Genomic DNA, 19,163 nt, shown 5'->3' on the forward strand with positions numbered 1-19,163 from the left:
ATGGTCAAGGAGGTGCCATTGCTGCAATACGATGCTGAGCAGAGAATAGCTGCCAACGAAGGCAGCTTCGGCTTTCTTGCGGAAATGCGTGGCATTCGTGCAGAGATGGTAAAAATGAACGATAAGATCAGGAAACTCGAATCTCATCGCCAGAGCTATCTGGATATCCTTCAAAGGACCATTTCCACATGGGTGCGAGATGCGCTGAACAAGGACACAGAATACCGGAAGAAGTAAATCCGCAGACTGAATAAGGATGTTATCCACGGCGGTGATGTGCGATCCGATGCCATGGTAGTCACTGGGCGCTACCAGAAAAGCAGCACCGAATGGCAATCTTTTCCGTACGCTATATGGCCTTACACCGAATAATGTGAATAATCTCGGTATTGTCCACAAATTCCCTTGATACTCTTCTTATCGCTAATATATTCTAGATCAACAGAAGTGCTGTGGATCTCTGCAGACCTTAGATAGAGCAGCTTCTATCCTGTCTAAGAACGCTCGGATAAGCCTCCCTACTGAGGCGATGGGAAATAAACGCGAGGATCTTATCGCTATGCTACTGGAGGAGAGATATGAAGAGGCTGAGAAGATGAGCAGCACTTTTCTTTGTGGGAACGAATCGTCTGTGAAGAGTAGTTCTAGTCCTGCCAAAAAGCTAGATATGGCTATCCAATTAATCGATTTGTAAGAAACGATCATCTTATGATCACTTATAGACCAAAGATCTCTTTACGTATTGAGACAGTTGACTTGAGTACGGTCTAGCGACTAGTAGAAGGACCTTTCCTGTTTTGGATTTGGCGGTTATAATCGGATAACACAAAAGACGAGACATGACGACATCCCTGATTGTCTACCCTGAGTGCCCTGAGTGAAGGGCGAGCAGATCTCTAAGCAACTATGAGTTCTCAGCGAGCATACGGAATAATGGGCCGAAACATATCACGTGTGAGGTCGATGACTATGATTCGGTAAAAAGGACGCTTGAAATTGGAAGAGTAGCCGGTCTTATCACCAAATTTACGGTTACCTAGCATTGTAGTGCAATTTAACTGTAGTTTGTCCTGATTTTGAGCTTATCTCGCTAACAATGGATCTCCTGCGATTCATGTAATACATATACAGTTTGTCCGTTTGTACACGAAGAGCAAATGGTAGAGCGTATAGAAAGGCGTGGGGACAAAACCCAGTCCGACTCGTTTGCTCGTGCTCGTCTCCCTTTCCTCTTTTTCCAGTTTTATTCTCTCTTTCACCTTTCCACTTCCCACATTCGGCAGGCAGCAACCAAATTTCATTAACAATTTGGCTGGAGTCCATATGCTGACTACTAGTTGGGGAGTTTGTCGAGGCTGAATTCATTGCTGAATGGGACTAAAAATGATCTGCCATGTCGAGAACCCTTTGATAGCGGTTTTCAATCCTCCGAATGGGATACTCTGTGTGCCCACCACACATGTTGCCATTGGACTGAAACGTCAAAAGAGTCGCCTTACTGTAAGTATCATTACTTTTTCGAATATAGCACCTTCTATTGACGATGTTTGCTAAATAGATATGCTCCACTATGCGTCGTCTGTCATTTCGTGTCCTGTTACATCTGCGGAACCTGCCAGCAAGCTCCAACTCCCCGTGAACTAAAAGCAAGACTTTCTCCAACAAGACTGGCGAAACAAATAGTGGGGTACATCCGGGGTGCCTTCACGGACCACTTGCACACTGGAGTTTGGGACTATGTCTGCTGTCGCCTTGCGACCAAACTTGTCTCCGGGGGCTATCACATCTCGATATGAATAGGATCTGATTTACTACACTTATTCTGGTGTCAACCAAGACAATGTGGCATTCAATTTTTGGATACTTGGCTCAGTCCTGATATCCGGGCTTTGCTGGGTGGGCTTTTCGGTGGGCTCCAAGGTCGAGTACATAGGCATCATGGGATGTTTCCAAGTCCATGACACCGTGAATGAGCTGAGACCAAGATCAAGATTTCTGTTCTGTCATCAAATGAGCAGGCGGGCTTTGTGCTCTCTTCATGTGCAAGATATGGCCTGCTCAGGTAATGACAGAATACATACAAAAATATCAGAAATAAAACATCCATAGCCTTAGATTATCTTATCCTGATTTGTTATGGGGATAATTACACGAGGACCATTTACATACGTAAGTCGCCAGCCTTTAATATCTACTAGTTCTAATAGGTGCGAATGAGATTCATACATTGGAATATAAAAAAGATTACACTTTGGGAACGAGTTGCTAGAAGAGGCCTGATAACGCATTTTACCAAATGACTGCGATGCTGTTTTGACAAAAAAGAACCCACCCATGGCCAGGGCAGTCTTCAAAGGTGATAAACCTCAATCGTGTGGCAGTTTGGCCCTAACTAACCTCTGCTTTGAGCAAAATGTCTTCATAGGTTTCTACATAAGTTTTGATTATGATCTAGAAGTGACAGGGAGTAGAGGATGCTAGAGATTTAAAAAAAGAGTGGGGGGAAAAGGATGAACAAATCCAGCAGAGGAATAGCGAACATCAATCAGCCTGCGACTTGCGGTCTCAGGATACGAGCCCATGTGGGGTGACCTAATTAGGTAGTCTAGAGCAGGCATGGCTCATGACCGAGCTACCAAATAGACTACCTCGGGTTTGCTGATTACTACTACACTGAATTTGATATTTAACCAACACCCTCACTCCATCCCCCATCCCACTTCCCGTAGTTCTGATTTTAGTAACTCCTTGCATGTAGGTTTGTACATAAGGTTTCTCTTCATTTTCAATCACTGTAGTGACGGAGACTCTCCCTTATCAGCACCGCTTTCTATCTATACGTTAAGCCCAGTTCATACATTTAATCAAATTTCGTACCTTTTGATAACGGTCCTCTACCTTTCCCTCTGCTCAAGGGTTGGTTATGTATCTTTGGTGACTCTTCCATATGGCCTTGTGACAAGTCCTTGTACACACGTGAATAGCCCTGCATTGTAGAAACTACTACACCTAGTCTCAAAGGTATACATATGCCTTGCATTATTATAGAGTTAAGTTAAAAGAAAGATTTGTACCTGAGGAGGTTGCTGGGATATATACCAGGGTGTTATTGACTCCGTCGATTAAGACAAACAGTTGTTGATTAGAAAGAGGAAGTCACCTAAAAAAGTTTCTCATGCGCGCAAACAGATAATTCTTAGTTAATGAGGAAGCTGTCCATGACTTCAAGACTGATTGTCGAAGTTGTGGATTTCTGAACACTAGCCAAAGGATATTAGGGTCCTAGTCCTAATAGGTACGAGGAGCCTCATATGTTAGAATTAAAAATAAATGGTCAGTACTGGGAGCGAGTCTCGAAATGAGATGGTTGATATGTACCCATCTTAAACCCATTACACGAATACCATGCTGTTTTGAGAAAAGAAAAAAAGGAAATGGTGAGTCCAGTCTTCAGGGTTTGGGCCCAGGGGGCCGAGAGAGGGCAGTCTTGAATTGGGCTGAACCTATTCGTGCGCGATCCACCGCTTAGGCCACTCCTGAGTTCTCAACTACTACTGACACCGACTTCAATATTTAGCCAACAGATGCTTGGATTTTCAGCTTCTAGTTTCTTCGGCAATTCAAAGCCCATTCTCACATTACGTCATGCACCTATATATCTGTCTATTTAGGTCTTGCTTAATATTTCTTATGATTTCTCTGTAAACAAAACAGAACCTAATGTTGTCATATTGCACCCTCTGTAAACGCGACTTAGGGCATCTCGATCACGTGATATTGCAAATGTTAGTTCTCACTGAAGTTTTAGCACCTGAAGAATAAAAGACGTGGCCTTGAGGACTGTAATGGCTACGTATATATTGTAAATACAAAGTCAATACCTCGGTAGAGCGTTATGTTATTTTCAACTCGCTTGATCAAGATGGGACACTTCTTTTAGAGGTATGCATAAAGGAAAACACCAGAGATGGGGGGAAAAAAGTGAACAAATCTACCGACAAGAGTGCGTAATTCTTGACAGCAACTTGTGGTCCGGGTCCTTTTCGCAAAATCCAAACCTCAATAACGCTTTTCTCAACACACCCTGACCACCCGCCAATCCAATGAACAATACACATACCAGAAGCAGAAGACACAAGATGAATACCAGCAGCAATACTGGTGTTGTTGTCACGGTTCACTACAAACCGTCTATTGTTAACGTCGCCCCATTCTGAAGACCTGCTACTCAAACATAAGATCCAACAACCGGCCAGGCGACTACACAGCACTTAGTTGATGCAACCATACGGAGTTCTCACACTTGTCATACGCAAATTGTCTAGTTCCTGGCAAATTATGTATCTAGTTACTTGAACTTGTTTCTCTATGTTATGTCTCCGCTATCTCTACTACAAAAGTTGACATAATTTAATAAAGGGCCTCCGAGTTATGATCGATTACAGATTGCAAGGACTGAAAATGGTAAAGAACGACGATAATGAAGATTTAGGGGAATTGCCAGTACGCTGGGGAATCTTATTCGCGGCAAAAAAAGGATGGGGAGCTTAAAACAGCCCTTCGGATGGCCAGTCCAACGGTCCCTCCAACTCATCGAAAAGACCCAAGGGATCCACAGGGTCCCAGACCACATTTTCAGACTCACGCCCATCGTCAATCATGGCAGCCTTCTCTGCCAACGGGGAGGTAAGAGCTACAGCGGGCGAAACAAGAGTAGGGGAAGGCACAGTGGGACGGGAAGTAACAGTGGAAGGCACGGTCCCAGAGGCAGGAGAGTGAGGGCGCGAGTCAGCGGGCCCGGCGGCAGATGAGTCGTCTAATGTCGACGACTCATTGCCCTCATCAGTGGGGACAGCAGCGGCAGCGGAAATCTCTTATATATTGTTAGCATCCAATCATCAAGAAACGTCAGTGCGACGCATACTCTTGCGCTTGTTAGCCGTATGTCGACCGGGCTTACGGTGGGTCCGCTTGCGCTTTGGGGGGAGATCGGGGTCGTATGTGCCAGGGGGGACAGGAGGCTTTGTAAATAGAATGTAAGCTTAAACCAAATTATACACGAGATAGATGGCATGACAATCAGGATGTTCGACAGGTTGAGACTGTCGAAGATAGGAGACTTACAACTTCTGCTCCCTGCTTTCGCAGGATACGTCGTAAACATGCGTTCTGCTTCTTCTTCTGGGGGGTCTCCCCGGTGGATGTAGGGCCTTCCATGTTGATGGGTTTTGGTGGGTAGTGGTTGTATTGATGAAATGTGAATGGGATGAGATGCGAAGAAGAGAAGAGAAGAATAGAAAGTTGCTACGCGTGGGGAGTTTCGAAACACGAGCAGCTTCCTCATGGACTGAGACCTCTTTGATTGTATATGTGGGAAACTCTTTAGGTGACTCCTGTCTCCTTTCCAATCAAGAATTGGTTGTATCAACCGATAGAGTCAGTATGTATTAGCGTAATATTTCTCAGCGACCTCTTCAACTACAATTATGTCTTTATCCAACCTCTATAAGACTGCGAAGCATAAGTCAAATTTCGGGATTGAGTGCTGTACTTCTTACAAATGAGAGCTATAGACGTGTTAACAAAGGACTTGTCACAAGCCCATATGGGAAGATCCTCAAAGATAACCAGCCTTTGAACAAAAAGAATGATAGATAAAGGGGAATGGAATTTGATTGGACGCATGACTTCGGGCTACACTAGAAATAAGTCTTGTCCCGATGGACAAGGGTCATGGTTTCTGCAGGGCCAAAGTCAGCCTCGGCATTGTCTTCTCCCATCTCCTCATCCTCCCATCTCTAGTACGGTACTCTTCTCAAGAGTTATGGGACGGGTGTCAGCGGGGAGAGAGAAGCTTGCAGCTGCGGGTCCCTCTCCGGCTTGCTCAGCAGCCTGCTCAGCGGCTTCATAGGCAGCTTCTATTGGCTGTTAGTATTGGACTCGGTATCAACATTTGTATGCACAGCAAAGAAGGCAAAATGGGCTTCGCCCACTACACACGTCCGCGACCTATTTAAGGATTTCGATCCCGCACTCGTGGCCGCCTGCGACAGCATCGACTCTCGTATGGTATGGATTCTAGAGAAGTACACCAGGGAACTCGACACACCTGAGGCCCACCAAACCCTACGTACCTACAGTGACAGCTTGGAGAAATGCCACGCATACGATGAACACATGAACGCTAGCGAGAATTAGATCGCGGCCCTGGGCAACGTCCTTACTAGGCATATGCTCACAGGTCTGCTGGATGACGCGCGTACCCCCGCTCAATGCGGACGAGGAACAGGGCCAAGACGTCACCAACAAGGCAAGGAACCTAAGAAACATCAGTTGAAAGAGATTATGCCCGTGAGACCGCGGCGTTGAAATCCGCCAGGAAACAGTTGCGAACAGAAGAGATTGAGAGTTACGAAGCAGAGGAGATTCGCCATTCCCCTGTTAGTTTCGTCATCTTTTTTTAAAAAAATAATAATCGACAACAGTGTGGCAGTCACCTGGTAATACGTCTTAAGATGGGTACATGTCAATAGTCTGTTTTGGAACTCGCTCTTGAGGTTGGTTATTTCATTTTAATTCCAATTCCAATGTATGAAACAAGTCATACAGCACATATTAGGACCAGGATATCTCAAGATCCCATGACACCGAGAGCCCATCCAACTCTGATTGGCCCTGTCTCGCTCAATTTACGGTCTATCCAGTCACGCCCACACTCGAAAATCAACATGCCCACCACAATCGAAGAGACTAATACAACACATGTACAAAAATTATATAGATAAATAAAAATATAAAGGATAAGTGTTGTTTAGCAGACAGGATGTTCTAGACATCTCATACATATATATGTAGGATCTGATCGTTGTTGCATGGAGATTCTGCATCTCTGAATATAGACCACAGACCTAGAGAATTGCCTGGAGATCAAACAAACCCAAAATCGAACATGTATCTGATCAATTCTACCTTACTACCATACTATCTATACGTGGAGTCCACTCGCAGTTCCGGATGCATATCAACTTAGGGCACGAGTATCCACATGAGATCGACATGCACTTAAGAACCAGGGTCTTGATAGACTTGCAGGGATATAAACGCGAAAAAAGCGACGTATACTTCATTGATCTGAACTCGAAATTCCACTGAACCCTCTATTTTGGTACAAACCCCAAAACCAACCAAAAAAATTCAACAGATACCCCTGTCCATACTAAAGTGTGGCTTTATGCGGCATGGTGGTTCCCGATCACGTGGGAATTCGCCTCAACCTCAACCAGTGGTCGACATGCAATTTTTTTTTCCCGAGGGGCAAATAAAATCGCCGCTATATCATTCGAAAACCATACACTGTACGTACCCGTGTACCCTGCCTCTTAAAGTGTAGGTGGTCAATCCCCGACACGAAACGCATATCGCAACCCTCAAAGGCCGACAATCCCCAACCACATCGGCAATCAAAGGAACGCAGATCAAACATCACCATACATCCCATCCTTTATATTTACCCGAAAACCACGTCGCCCGAGTCCACCAAGTATCGGAGAAAATGTTCGAAGACTTCTCCTTCACCTCGCCGTCCTCGCGACCCTCCCGCCTGGCCCTCGACGCCGACGACCGCCTAATGGTCGACAGCGACAGCAATCTAATATCTCCCCTCTCCTCGCGCTGTCCATCACCACAATCGCAACGCTTCCGCAACATCTCACGCTCACGCTCCCACTTCCACCGAAACCAACAACCCCCAACATCCGTCCCCTTCCCCTATGACTCAGACCACAGACGCCTCTCCATCTCAACCCTAACCCAAAAACTCCACGAACACACCCTGGCACCAACAAACAAACTCCAATCCCAGCAGCCCCAATCCCGATCCCGAGACGGGAGACACACCCCGGCTCGCGCCGGTACCCAGGCGTTCGAACTGTCCTCACACCCCCAGACACAGACCACTCCGACGACAGCATCGGCGACTGTTACTCCTCCCCCTCCGCCTCATCAACAACAAGCCCAACCTTTAACCCCCCGGACCTGCTTTCAGACCTACCAGACTTCGGCCTCGGCCATCCCCTCTACCCGCAGCCGCAGCCGTACCACCAAGACGTGCGCATGCAGCGCCAGCAGATCTCCAGATTGCAATGCAATGAGTCGGAGGTGGAGGCAATGCAGCGCTCGTTGCTAGATGAATCGTCTCCTATTTCTGGGGACTTCTGTGACGAAGACGATTGTCATCCTAGTTCGTTGCCGCCGCGGTCGTCGCCGCGGAGGAAGGCGGTCACGCTTGCGAGGAGTCGGTTTGGGCCTGAGGGGGGTGCGGAAGGGAGACGCAGGAAGAGTTCTTCTGGGGCTGTTTTGGCGAGTCGGGTTGAGAAGAGTCATTATGGGGCCTTTACGGGGAAGAGGAATGAGCAGGGGCTTAGGAGGAAGAGTCTTGTTAGTGCGGCTTTGGCGTCGATGGTTGAGAGGGATGATAATTGAGTGTGTTGGGTTTAGATTAGTGCATTCCATGGATTGGAATTGTATATACACGATTTTGATACCCTTATAAACATTCCTTCCATTGAGATGATCGTGCGACTAGAATGCTGACCATTATCGAACTAGCATTCTGACATATTCTTTAGTTGTAGTTAGTATGTTCCTGGTTATATGCATTAATTGTAGCCGTGATCGTTGCTGATTATTGAATTCAATTTACAAAGGTTAATGCTAATCCAAGACGCAATTGATAATAAAGCCAGAAGTTGAAAACGACCGGAATGTTGACAATCATCAAATATGAATTGATATGGATACAATATGAGTCTCAGACTCAGAATAGAAAAAGGTAATAAAAAAGTAATAAAGGCCGAGGGAGAAAGAAGCCCTCCAAGAGAAGAAAAGAAACAAAAGAAAAGAATCAAGAGCTGTGTCCAGCCAGTCCATCCAACACCCAAGCGCCACGCTCTTGATAATCACAATAGACGTAGACGTAAATTACAACCGAATTCCCGGTTCAAGTCACACACACACAGCCAGCTGCCGATTCGCAGAATCCCGGGAGTACCAGAAGTTCACAGAACTCCCTAACTCCCATGCTTCCAACTAAAGAACTTCCTCAACCCCTTTCTCTGAGCCGATTTCCTCTCATCACTCTTTCTCCGCTGGAACTCAAATCGCGGACTGGTCTCGCCAGTTCGCGCCCCTCGCTGCAGCTCATCCAGTGCGCGTGCAGAATTTCCCCGCAACCCCATCGTCTCGGCGTTCGCGGCTGCGAGGACGGACTGGACGTGTGGGTCGAGGTACACCGGGTCGTAGGTATAGGGATCGAAGGGGGCGGAGTAGTGGGGGAGTTTGGAGGTGGACATAGAGGTTGGGTAGGGGTAGGCGGAGTCGAAGGAGGAGTAGATTGGTGATTGCATGGGCGAGCCACTTGGTGTGTCGAGGGGGCTTTCGCGGGGTGTTTGTGGTTCGGGTTCTTGTGAGGATGAGAAGTCGTGGTGGCCGGGTGTTGTTGCGTCTTCTGGTAGGTCGAACAGGATGCCTCTGTCGCGGTCGTCGACTTGGGCCCAGTCGCCGTTGGCGTAGACGGGGGAGCCGGGTTCGCCAATCTCACTCTCTGAGTAGAAGGTTTGCGTTGATGGGGTGGAGGATCGGTGGGTGAAGTCTAGGTTTGGGAGGTTGGATTCCTCCGTGATGGAGGTCATGTGTGGTAATTGCGGGGAGTCTCTGTCACTGCTTGGGTGGTTGTGTGTATCGATACGCAGATCGTGTTTTTCAGTTTGCTGTACAGGTCGGCTCCAGTAGTTGAAGCTTTGTTCATTGATAGAGTAGTCTGATAGAGACCGGACGCGGTCATGGATTCCCGGGGAAGACGACGCCATGTCCGTCGGTTGACCTTTTAGTGTTGGCAGATCGGCTGGGACGGAGGTGTACAACGATTTGGTTGAGCAAAATGATGGCAATGAGGCATCGGTGAATTGGGACAGGGACACCCGGTCCAGTCCTTGCTCGATGGAGAAAGTAGAGTCTCGCTGATTGTCTGATGAGACCACGGAGCAATTGTCGACGTCTTCAATGTATGAGACGATGCGTGCTAGATCCAGCGACTTGCGCGGATTCAGGATCTCAAAGCAAGCACCACCGTGCGAGACGGTGGCCACGGCCTGCGTACTGGCCAGCATCGAGTCCGAGGATTGAGTTTTGGAGGCACGCTCAGCTTCTTCCGCTTGCGCCTGGGCCCTTTGTTGAAGCTTTTCACGAAAGGTATTCTGAAACTTTTATCAGTGAGTTGGCTCTTTCCTGAGGTGTTTCAAGTCTACTTACCAATCGCTTCCTATTAGGTCTAGCACGAGTCCCGAGATCCGAGACAACAGGTATTCGTGGGCTTTGGGCGGCTTGGTAATGAACTATTGAACTGTCAATCAAGATTGCCGGAGGTTTAATCGAAGAAAGTCAATTGAAGAAGCTTACCAGTCTGGGCTTCCCCGAGCTCAGGCTCTTCACTCCACTGGGAGACGATGCTGTGGGAGTAGGACGGAGAGAGCGGCGGAGGACTTGATGCCACGGAGGATATAGATACAGGATAAGAAATGGGAAGTGCGGACGGGCGATTCAAATGCAATGCAGCAGTCTTGCGCTTCAACTTCTTTCCTGTCTGATCGACAGGATCGCCAATGCGGTCTGCAGATTTGGAGAGAAACTTGTGGTAATCGTGGATAGAAAGGACCCCCGTGATACGAGATTTGATGGATCGAGGGGGGAGGGACAAAGCGTCTGCCGAGTCTACCGAAAGGGGTTTGGAGAGAGAAGTACATGCATGACGGTCATGTATCTCGAGACATTTGTGGCAGATGGGGCTGTCCAGCAGCTCACCGTGCCATGTATCATTGGCAGCGGAGTAGAAGTTTTCGTTCATTTTTTGCCAATTGCGAATCTCATTGCTGTGAAGTTCTGTTCTCGGATTCTGTTCTCGGATTCTGTTCTCGGACCGCCGGTTTAGGTTGTCGACATATCCGATGTAGTAGATCCAAACCCACTTCTCCACACCGAACTTGATTCGTCAGACGCCGCAAGGGATAGAGATACGGTCGCAAGAGATGAATCACAAGACTGCAAGGTAGAAATAAGAGAATATAAACCAGGACGAACGGAATGTACCTGGATATACAAAGTATCCGTTTTTTTATCCATGAAGTAACCAGTCCAGGCAAACTCGAACCAAACGGGGAAGCCGACTAGGCCGGTCCAATTAGGCTCATTAGAAGTAGAAGAGAAAGAAAGAAGGTCCAGACCAGTTGGGGAAACCCATGGTTCGTCAAGCCAAGGTGGAAAAGTCGGTCAAGATATTGAATCTGGTCTTTAATATACAATGTGATTCAAAGGGATGCCCAAATCACTTGCAGATGATCTCAGCCTCGATCTACAGGGCATTTTTAGTGACTTTAGTGACCCTCTAGTCTTTAGTGCCCACCCTCCCGTTTCCATCTCCAACCAATCATCCACCTCAAATCCACATCTCATGAACGCCTCTCTGAGCCCAGAACCAGTCGTATAGAAGAAAGCCCTGAGCGGCTGAGGACCTAGTAATCCACCTTTGGGCTGTGGCGGTTGTAACACGCATGATTGGCCGGTTCAAACACAGTGGCGATAAGAGAGATTTTTCGTCTCCACTGCCAACATCATGACTTGGTCATTCTCCCAGTTCTTCGGTACGGTGATGCACCGTTGATGCAAGGTCATGTGATTCTGGGTTGGGCCGGATTACTTTTTTTTTACTCTTTTCCCTTCCGTGGTCGGGCATCTCGTACCTGGAATAAACAAGGCACGCATGCATATGCCAACTCATATGTAATATCCCAAGGTAATACGACTGCAACCCCCAGGTTTGTGTGTTTCACATGCATGATGCATGCAATTTAAACGGATTTCTGCCTTGCTGCCCCAGGTGATCCATACTTCGCAATCTCCGGGTTTACTGATACAGAATGGGTGGCAAACTACCCAAAGGAGTATACTCGGACCGCGTTACGAACTGCGATCGGTATGCCCCTGCTGCTGGTACTTGGTGGATCCGTAGAAATCGATCTGGATAAAGATCCCCGCTTGATTCAACAAAACTCCCAGATCATGCAGAAGCTCAAAATGACTTGAAGTATCAAAAAAGAGAAAGAGCAATTTAAGATGCGCTAGTGATGTGGTATCGAATGAAGAAAAGGGAGGAAAAATGAACTCAGAAAACGAAAGAAATCAAAAAGGAAAAAAAGAAAACAAAAGGGACCGACCATGCACGTATGTACCTAGTATGCAAGGTCCTGTAGATCTCAAGTCCACTCTCAGTACCGTTTATATTTCTAAAAAAAACATGAGTCAGTCACAGCCACAACCAAATATGGGAAACACGTACGTCTTCCATCTTGCGCCGATTGCTCGGGTCAAGGGTATTTCCCGCACCAAGCAGAGTTTGTCCCACGGCCTTGGACACTCCAATAGCGGGTCGGAGGATGACCGTGGGCGCACGCTTCCAGACGGCCTTTGCGGCAGCCTTGGCGCTCCCACTCTCAACCACCTCGCCAGGTACGGCGACGATCGCATCGCGTGCCAGGAGCAGGTCGCGCTCGAGGCCGCTGAATGCCCCACGCAGTCCCTGTACTACCCCGACCGGCTGATCGGCGTACAACGAGATCTTTTTTGCTTCGTCTTCGTCGAGGGAATCGTCGTCAAAGGCGGGTGCGTTGGGGGTCAGTAGGTCCTCTGCGCCTTGGAGGACGGTTTGTGTGCCGATGGCGAGTTTGGCGCCGAGTTTGACCAGCTCGTTGGAGGTTGTTTTGGCGAAAGCCAAGGCGCCCTTTTGGATGCTGCGCACGATTCGGCCGTCCTTTCGGTACTCGCGCATCGGGACGACGACCAGGTCGCGCACGCCGCCACCCACGTTGACAAGGGAGCGGATCGGCGCAAGACCGGCAAGCACACCGGGCAGTTGGTTCTGTTTGACATCTGGCATCCAGATGTCGTTCAGCGTTTGACCCATCCGATCGAATCCGGACACTCCGTAGATGATCACATGTCGTAGCACCATGTCGGCGCCATCCAGGATGAAGAAGTTCATAAACTCAGTTGTGCGGCCGGACCGGAGTCCTGCGTAGTCAACCCGCTTAGGTTTGAAGTCTAATTTGACTTGCACGGCGTTGATCTCTACTCGCTGCAAGAATGGAACGTCGCCCGGGGTATCTGATGGTTTGGCGGACTCATCTCTAAACTCGAAGAACCGACTCATAAAGTCGAGAGCATCTTGGTCAACATGCAACCGGAGGGGTAGAACTGTGGCCTAGGGGTCAAGTTAGAAACTGGTGCTGAGTAATGGACGACTTGGGTAACAAACTTTGAGAACAATCTCAGATGCAGCTAGCTCAGGCACAGGTCTCACAGTCAGAATTTCAAGGTGAACCATGCTTGTCCCGCTCTCCTTTTCGCCAGCCTCCCGCATGTATGTTGCGAACTTCTTCCATGTAGATGTTGGAACATGGTCATAGATTTCCAGATCCTTGACCCGCACATCTAACGAGCTCTGCGTCTCTTCTGAGCCCGACGGGAAGATAATCAGATCGGCAGAGACACCCTTCAACTCAAACGTCATCTTGTGGTGTTTGCTCCGGTGCAAGCGTAATTTCTTTTCCCTCTTAGCGGTAGATCGGCCCTGGTGACTCCCAGCCCCAGTCACGGTAGTGGTCGTTGCATAGCTCCCGGTCTCGCTGGTGAAATCATCGATGTCATGATTGATCTCGCGGTGAAGTTCCCGTGGATCCTTGTTGGCTGGAATACCGATGTAAATGGAGTTGAAGAGGAAATCGCCAATAACAGACTCCTCTTCATCTTCTGCAGAAGCTGACATCCGCGAGCCCCTGGAACGGCGTTCTGTGGCTTTGGTTTCTACATCCTTGACGGCTTTGGATATTGTGTCACGGGTGCGCTGCCAGTCATATCCATCAAAGAGATTCCAGATGAAATGCACGTCCCGAACGCGCACACGCAAAGGACTCCGCTCGAGCTTCGTGTCGTTGGTGAGGCCGTAGGTGTTCTGAGTAGAGTCCCACCGATGAGCAGTTCCACCCACAGCTGATTTCTTTGCGAAATGATCCTCCTGGAAGTCCAATTCCGTCATACTGGAAGATACTTGGTATTGGGAATGGAAGCTGTCCAGCAATTCATTGGAGCCCACTTCCATACCTTCAATGCCCACACCACCAGAGCCGCCCTTTACGGGATAGAAATCGCTGACATATTCAAGTTCGTCGGTCAGCTGATCTCCACTAGATGATTCTTCGGAGATAGTTGCCAGATCATTATCATTGGGGAGGGTGGGATTAGCCGCAAATGCGTCCCCGGTGAACGAGGCAAACATATCTTGGATGGGCATCACCTCTGTTCGATATTTGACATCGACGCTCGGTGGAGTTGGAGGCTGGAGTCCATTCATGATGCTGATGAGCGTCTGGGTGGAATCCGCGCAGGTCTCAAGGATCAACAGATCATCTCTCAGCTCTACGTCCAAAGACTTTGTTCCATCCTCAGCGCTGGTCAGCTTGACACTAGCGGTGGCCGATGAGATGGAAGAAACAGGCACATAGCCTTTATCAATATACGCTTGAGCCTGGGTGTCTTGGGGAACGACTGATGCACGCTGGTGCAGGTTATAAGCACCCTCATGGTACACGTCGTCGATGATCATGAGCGAGGCTTTCCTAATATCCAACGATGCTTCCGCGGATTCTCCTCCATACATACTTCCTTCGAATTTGGCATTGGTGAGGACTGCAAGGCCTTTTGCAGGAGAATTGCGAGGGTTTAGACCGAGAACACAATCTCGGAATACAACAGCCAATTTGACTGGCTTTGTCGAGGAAGTGGATTCATTCGACATTGGTCGCCCTGTCATAGAAGATGAGGGGATTGAGTGCTCTGCAAGGTTGGCGATAGAGTTGACCATACTACTGGCCAACTCTCCGCTCATCTTGTCGCCACCCAATCCAAGGAAGGCTGTCACTGATGGCACCGTGTACTCAATAAGGAGATTGTGCAGTTTGACCTTGTAGGTAGGATCCATCTCATCGGGTATGAAACGAGCCATGAGGACCGGTGGATAGGACTGGTCTGGATCCTGAGATTTGTTTGGCGGCCACAGGGCATGCCCCACCAGCTCTTCGTCGTTATTCCGACTGACGGTCATGCTTCCAATCTGGGCCGCAGTGAGCGAAGGCATGGTGATGTGTGCAACTTCAATATCGATAAGTTGACTTTGGATGTCCCCAACCTCTCCACCGATGTGGACGTGCCCTTGGAAGTCACAGACCAGTACCAGGGTGAGGATACCAGGGCGATCATCTTCTGGCAAATACTTGGTGACATTGGAAAGCCGACTCAGCTCAACAGCAAGAGACGAGAGAGGCTCTAACCCACTGGTGTCTGAAATGAACGTTTCCAAGCGCCCCACTGTCACGCGAAGAACAGATCCTTGCCGTCGCTGGCGCAATAATGTGTCTAGCATGATATCATCTTCCGCTTCGAATTTGTCCTGGGATGGGGTAATCAAAGTCAAAAGACGATCGAGGTCAACCTCCTTCGGGGCGAAAAGGAACTCAAGGCGGATATTGTTCAGGGTGATTTTCGCGGGAGCATCAGCTGAGGCATCATCAATTGAAAGGGGTCCAATCATTTTCGCCTTGTCTATTTGAATACCAATCCCTTCAAACCTGCTGACAATTTTGACGGCGGTCGTGGAGATTTGAAGGCAATGTGCTTCTCCAGTAATATCCAACAGGATGGCACCGAGTCGGGCATTGACTTTCCATAGGGTTGACGTGCCCTTGGTCGTGTCAACAGCCGGGGCGGGTGTCTCAAAATGCACACCGCGGGGGCGCTGTTTGGAAGGTGGCGGGCAGCCTTTGACTGTAGACACAGATGACATGGAACTGCCAAGTTCAAGAATGGTGCTCAGGCCACCCATCCAGCCTAGAACCTCTTCCAGACGCTGTATATTGAGATTGATGTGAAGAGGCAGCGTGGAGATGTCAACCTTGGCCAGACCTGCCGACTTGGCCAAAGAGATAGAGATATCTCCTTGCGAAGGGGATAAAACATCACGCGTAGATTCACGCATCTTCAATCTTTCATCAAAAAATATGATATCCTCTGAGGCGAACCCGAATGCAAACTTGGACACGTCGAAATTCAGCTTGGTAGCTGTACTTTGAGCCGAAAGGTGAGCATCCAGGCCAGATAGAGTAAGACGAAGAATCACATCTTCCATGTTGTAGGGAGGAAAAGAAGGTGAGTCGCTATTGTCGGACGAATAGACATGCCCCGAAACACGTTCGATAAATTTTACTGAAAGCGCATGGACGATAAGATGAACAGGTGGCGTACGCGCAGGTTGGTCCTTTCGCGACTGCTTCTCAAACGGATCTTTTTCAGCCGTACCAAGAGCATGAGAGAGTTTTTGTCCTATCTTGGTGAGAAGCCAACCAATTGCAATATCGAAATGTACAAAGGCAGAGAATATTTCCACGGCAATTTCAGGTAGTTCAGTCCCAGCACTTGGCTGAGCCCGTGGCTCATCAGAGCCTCTTCCGAACCTCGTGGATTTGTAGGCTCTAGAGGCAAGTAGACTTTCTTCAGGTGCAGAGTCCCCGAAGCTAACTGTGGATTCATCTAGGTCACTGTCTTTGTTCTCTTTTTGTGGGATAGACGACGGCTCGGCTGACCCTTCTTCGTCGGAATCAGGGGGCGAGAACCACAGCAAAATCTTGTCAATATTCAACACCGACTTTCTCATTTCATTGCTTCTGTGCAACCCAGGAGAGAATGGAGTTGAAGGTCTATCCTTGTGCAATGTCTGAGATTGGGCTTGACCGTCCAAATCATGCTGGTCTGTTATGCCGTCTTCTGATGGGCCTGTATAACTTGAATCTGCTTCGTCTTGAACTTGGCTGGACTGTGCCAGATCAATAGGTGCAATGCTTTTAGATCGGTCATCAAAGGCACTTCGAGACTTTGATGCATCACCAAACGAGCCCCATGCGCCTGGCATGTGGGGCATGAAGCTCCCACTCGCATCCTGGCTAATAGCACTCATGTAAAGACTTTGCGCTTCATCGTGGGAGAAAAGCTGAGACTCGTTGAGATCGGCATTTGGGGTTCCGTCTCGGGAGCCCGTGCTGTCAGACTCTGAGCGTGGAGGAGATGTACTGGAGGGATGGGACGATACGTTCAATTGTGATCTTTCATTATGTTCATTTTCGTCGTAATCATTGTAATGCTGCGGGGGTTGCGTGATTTCGTCAATTTCAGGGCTGATTTGGCTGTGATGTGTGTCGTAAGTTTGGGACATATGGTGGGTATCGGAGCGGTTTAATGGCTCGTCAGGGTATTCGGCCTGTGAGCTTTGATGCAAGCTTTGTGGGCCACCAGACAAGTGGCTTCTCCACTCACTCCCGACCCGTCGGTCTTCTTGTGGATGTATTACCGGTGACTGCTCATCATCAAAATCATCGAATTGAGTGTCAATCACCGAGTCTAGGTACCCTGGGTTGTCTTGGAAGGGGTCATCGCCAAATATTTGAGAATCCTCCAGATATCCACCTCGGTGACTACCTGACTCAGAGTCGGCGTCTGAGAATCGACCATCGCGGGAAAATGTAGAAGCCTCTAAACTGTCTGCGGTGGTACTTAAATGGCCGAAAGTTTGCGGCGGCTCGAAAATAGTTGATTGGGTCATCGAAAGAGGTTCTTCGATGGAGCGATCCAGTGGGGATGGTGATGGCGCTCTGCTTGACAACTGGCTCCCTTTTGACCGCATAGTCGTCGACGGAGATGGAGGGGCGGCAAAACGAGAGTAGTTCGAAAACACCGATGGGTCGGAAACCAAACCAACATTGATATCGACAATTGAGATGAGCCGCTTCCCTTGTCGAAAAGGAAGACCCTCCGGGCCAACGGTTTTATCAGATACCCCGTGTACATCGATTTCGCCGATGCTCAACAGACCTGCGACAAGATCCGGCTTATGTTCCGGTTGCCGTTTTGACATTCCATCTTGCTTCAACTCCATGTCCACGCGCACAACTGCATCTTTTATCTTGAGTTGGAATCGATCCACAACGCCTTTCAAGAACCCGGCCACAAAGCTCGGCAGTGATAGAGTCTCACTCCCAAGACCGAGCTCGTCATTATCATCAACAGACCAGGCTAACGGGTCGTGGGGCAGGACTTGCGACTGCGACGATATTGCGGCTTGTAGCTCTTCCCTTTCCTCCTTTGGCTCGGACTCAAGGAATGACTCCGCAAGATCAGACGGTGTGGGCACCGCCGAAGAATCATCCTTGTCGCCTTTCCCTTTTCCGTGTTGTCCCTTTTCCGGCTCCTCTGACAATAACCGGATATGTACGTCGATGCCGTTTGCCTCACAAAGAATACCGCTATTGTGGAAATCGGCAGGAAGCGTGATTCGAAGAAGCTGAACTCGGGCGCTGAGCAGCACGCACGACGGAGAGAGATTGAGTAAGGTCGATAATTTCTATCGCGCAGTGTAAATAATTAGCCCGCACTACTCCATGGGTCGCGTTTGATGATCACGAAAGACCGCCCCGCCGCCCGCGGAGGGTCACTGCATCCACTCACTTCTAATTTGAGGCCAATATCCCTCAACTCGATGGTAGACCGTTGTCCCCAGCGGATGCCTAAGTTATCTAGGTCCAAAGCCTCTGTGTCGACCAGGCCCAGACGAGATAGGGCGTATTTGAGGAGCCGCTTCTGGAAGAATGATGGCATGAAGTACGATGCCATCGTGACTGTGAGCCAGGACAGGGCTCGTTTATGTGCGGACTCGTATCATCGAAAATAGCTTGAAAACAATAAAGCAGCCAGCTCCGACAAAGCGGAGTGGATGAGTCGTGAAGAGGGGGGGGGATGTTCAACAATGACGTTCCGGCACCTGATAAAGGCGATAAGTGACCCGAGTCAGGCGCCGACGTGCCAACTCACCGATTGACACCAAATTAGACCAATTATCTTCTTATTGACTTGTGATATATCCCAAATAATTTCAATAATTACAAAAATTGGCTTACACCAGTTGGACTATTGCCAAATGGCTTTCGTGTTCTCATATCCTTTCCTAACTTACT

General features: G+C 48.7%; 6 protein-coding genes across 6 annotated transcripts; 3 read left to right on the forward strand and 3 right to left on the reverse strand.

Moving 5' to 3' along the window:
- N7447_005890 (uncharacterized protein) lies at positions 1-694 on the forward strand (the record flags this gene model as incomplete). The annotated part of the gene is given in 3 exon segments (XM_057230152.1): positions 1-233; positions 246-344; positions 478-694. The coding sequence occupies 3 exon segments, from the start codon at positions 1-3 to the stop codon at positions 692-694; spliced, it is 549 nt and encodes a 182-aa protein (XP_057085242.1).
- Positions 695-4,547: 3,853 nt separating this feature from the next.
- N7447_005891 (uncharacterized protein) lies at positions 4,548-5,217 on the reverse strand (the record flags this gene model as incomplete). The annotated part of the gene is made up of 3 exons (XM_057230153.1): positions 4,548-4,873; positions 4,925-5,021; positions 5,125-5,217. The coding sequence occupies 3 exons, from the start codon at positions 5,215-5,217 to the stop codon at positions 4,548-4,550; spliced, it is 516 nt and encodes a 171-aa protein (XP_057085243.1).
- Positions 5,218-5,720: 503 nt separating this feature from the next.
- On the forward strand, positions 5,721-6,198 carry N7447_005892 (uncharacterized protein; the record flags this gene model as incomplete). Its single annotated transcript, XM_057230154.1, has 2 exons — positions 5,721-5,753; positions 5,803-6,198. 2 exons carry the CDS (start codon positions 5,721-5,723, stop codon positions 6,196-6,198), a joined length of 429 nt encoding a protein of 142 aa, XP_057085244.1.
- A 1,354-nt stretch (positions 6,199-7,552) lies between these two features.
- N7447_005893 (uncharacterized protein) lies at positions 7,553-8,481 on the forward strand (the record flags this gene model as incomplete). Its single annotated transcript, XM_057230155.1, has 2 exons — positions 7,553-7,910; positions 7,946-8,481. The coding sequence occupies 2 exons, from the start codon at positions 7,553-7,555 to the stop codon at positions 8,479-8,481; spliced, it is 894 nt and encodes a 297-aa protein (XP_057085245.1).
- A 587-nt stretch (positions 8,482-9,068) lies between these two features.
- On the reverse strand, positions 9,069-10,900 carry N7447_005894 (oxidoreductase, short-chain dehydrogenase/reductase family; the record flags this gene model as incomplete). Its single annotated transcript, XM_057230156.1, has 3 exons — positions 9,069-10,253; positions 10,309-10,391; positions 10,456-10,900. The coding sequence occupies 3 exons, from the start codon at positions 10,898-10,900 to the stop codon at positions 9,069-9,071; spliced, it is 1,713 nt and encodes a 570-aa protein (XP_057085246.1).
- Positions 10,901-12,317: 1,417 nt separating this feature from the next.
- On the reverse strand, positions 12,318-18,822 carry atg2 (uncharacterized protein; the record flags this gene model as incomplete). The annotated part of the gene is made up of 4 exons (XM_057230157.1): positions 12,318-12,335; positions 12,389-13,309; positions 13,364-18,553; positions 18,658-18,822. The coding sequence occupies 4 exons, from the start codon at positions 18,820-18,822 to the stop codon at positions 12,318-12,320; spliced, it is 6,294 nt and encodes a 2,097-aa protein (XP_057085247.1).
- Positions 18,823-19,163: the final 341 nt, after the last annotated feature.

The sequence above is a fragment of the Penicillium robsamsonii genome, assembly GCF_028829455.1.
Source record: "Penicillium robsamsonii strain IBT 29466 chromosome Unknown utg000003l_segment0_segment0, whole genome shotgun sequence".
Classification (NCBI taxonomy): domain Eukaryota; kingdom Fungi; phylum Ascomycota; class Eurotiomycetes; order Eurotiales; family Aspergillaceae; genus Penicillium; species Penicillium robsamsonii.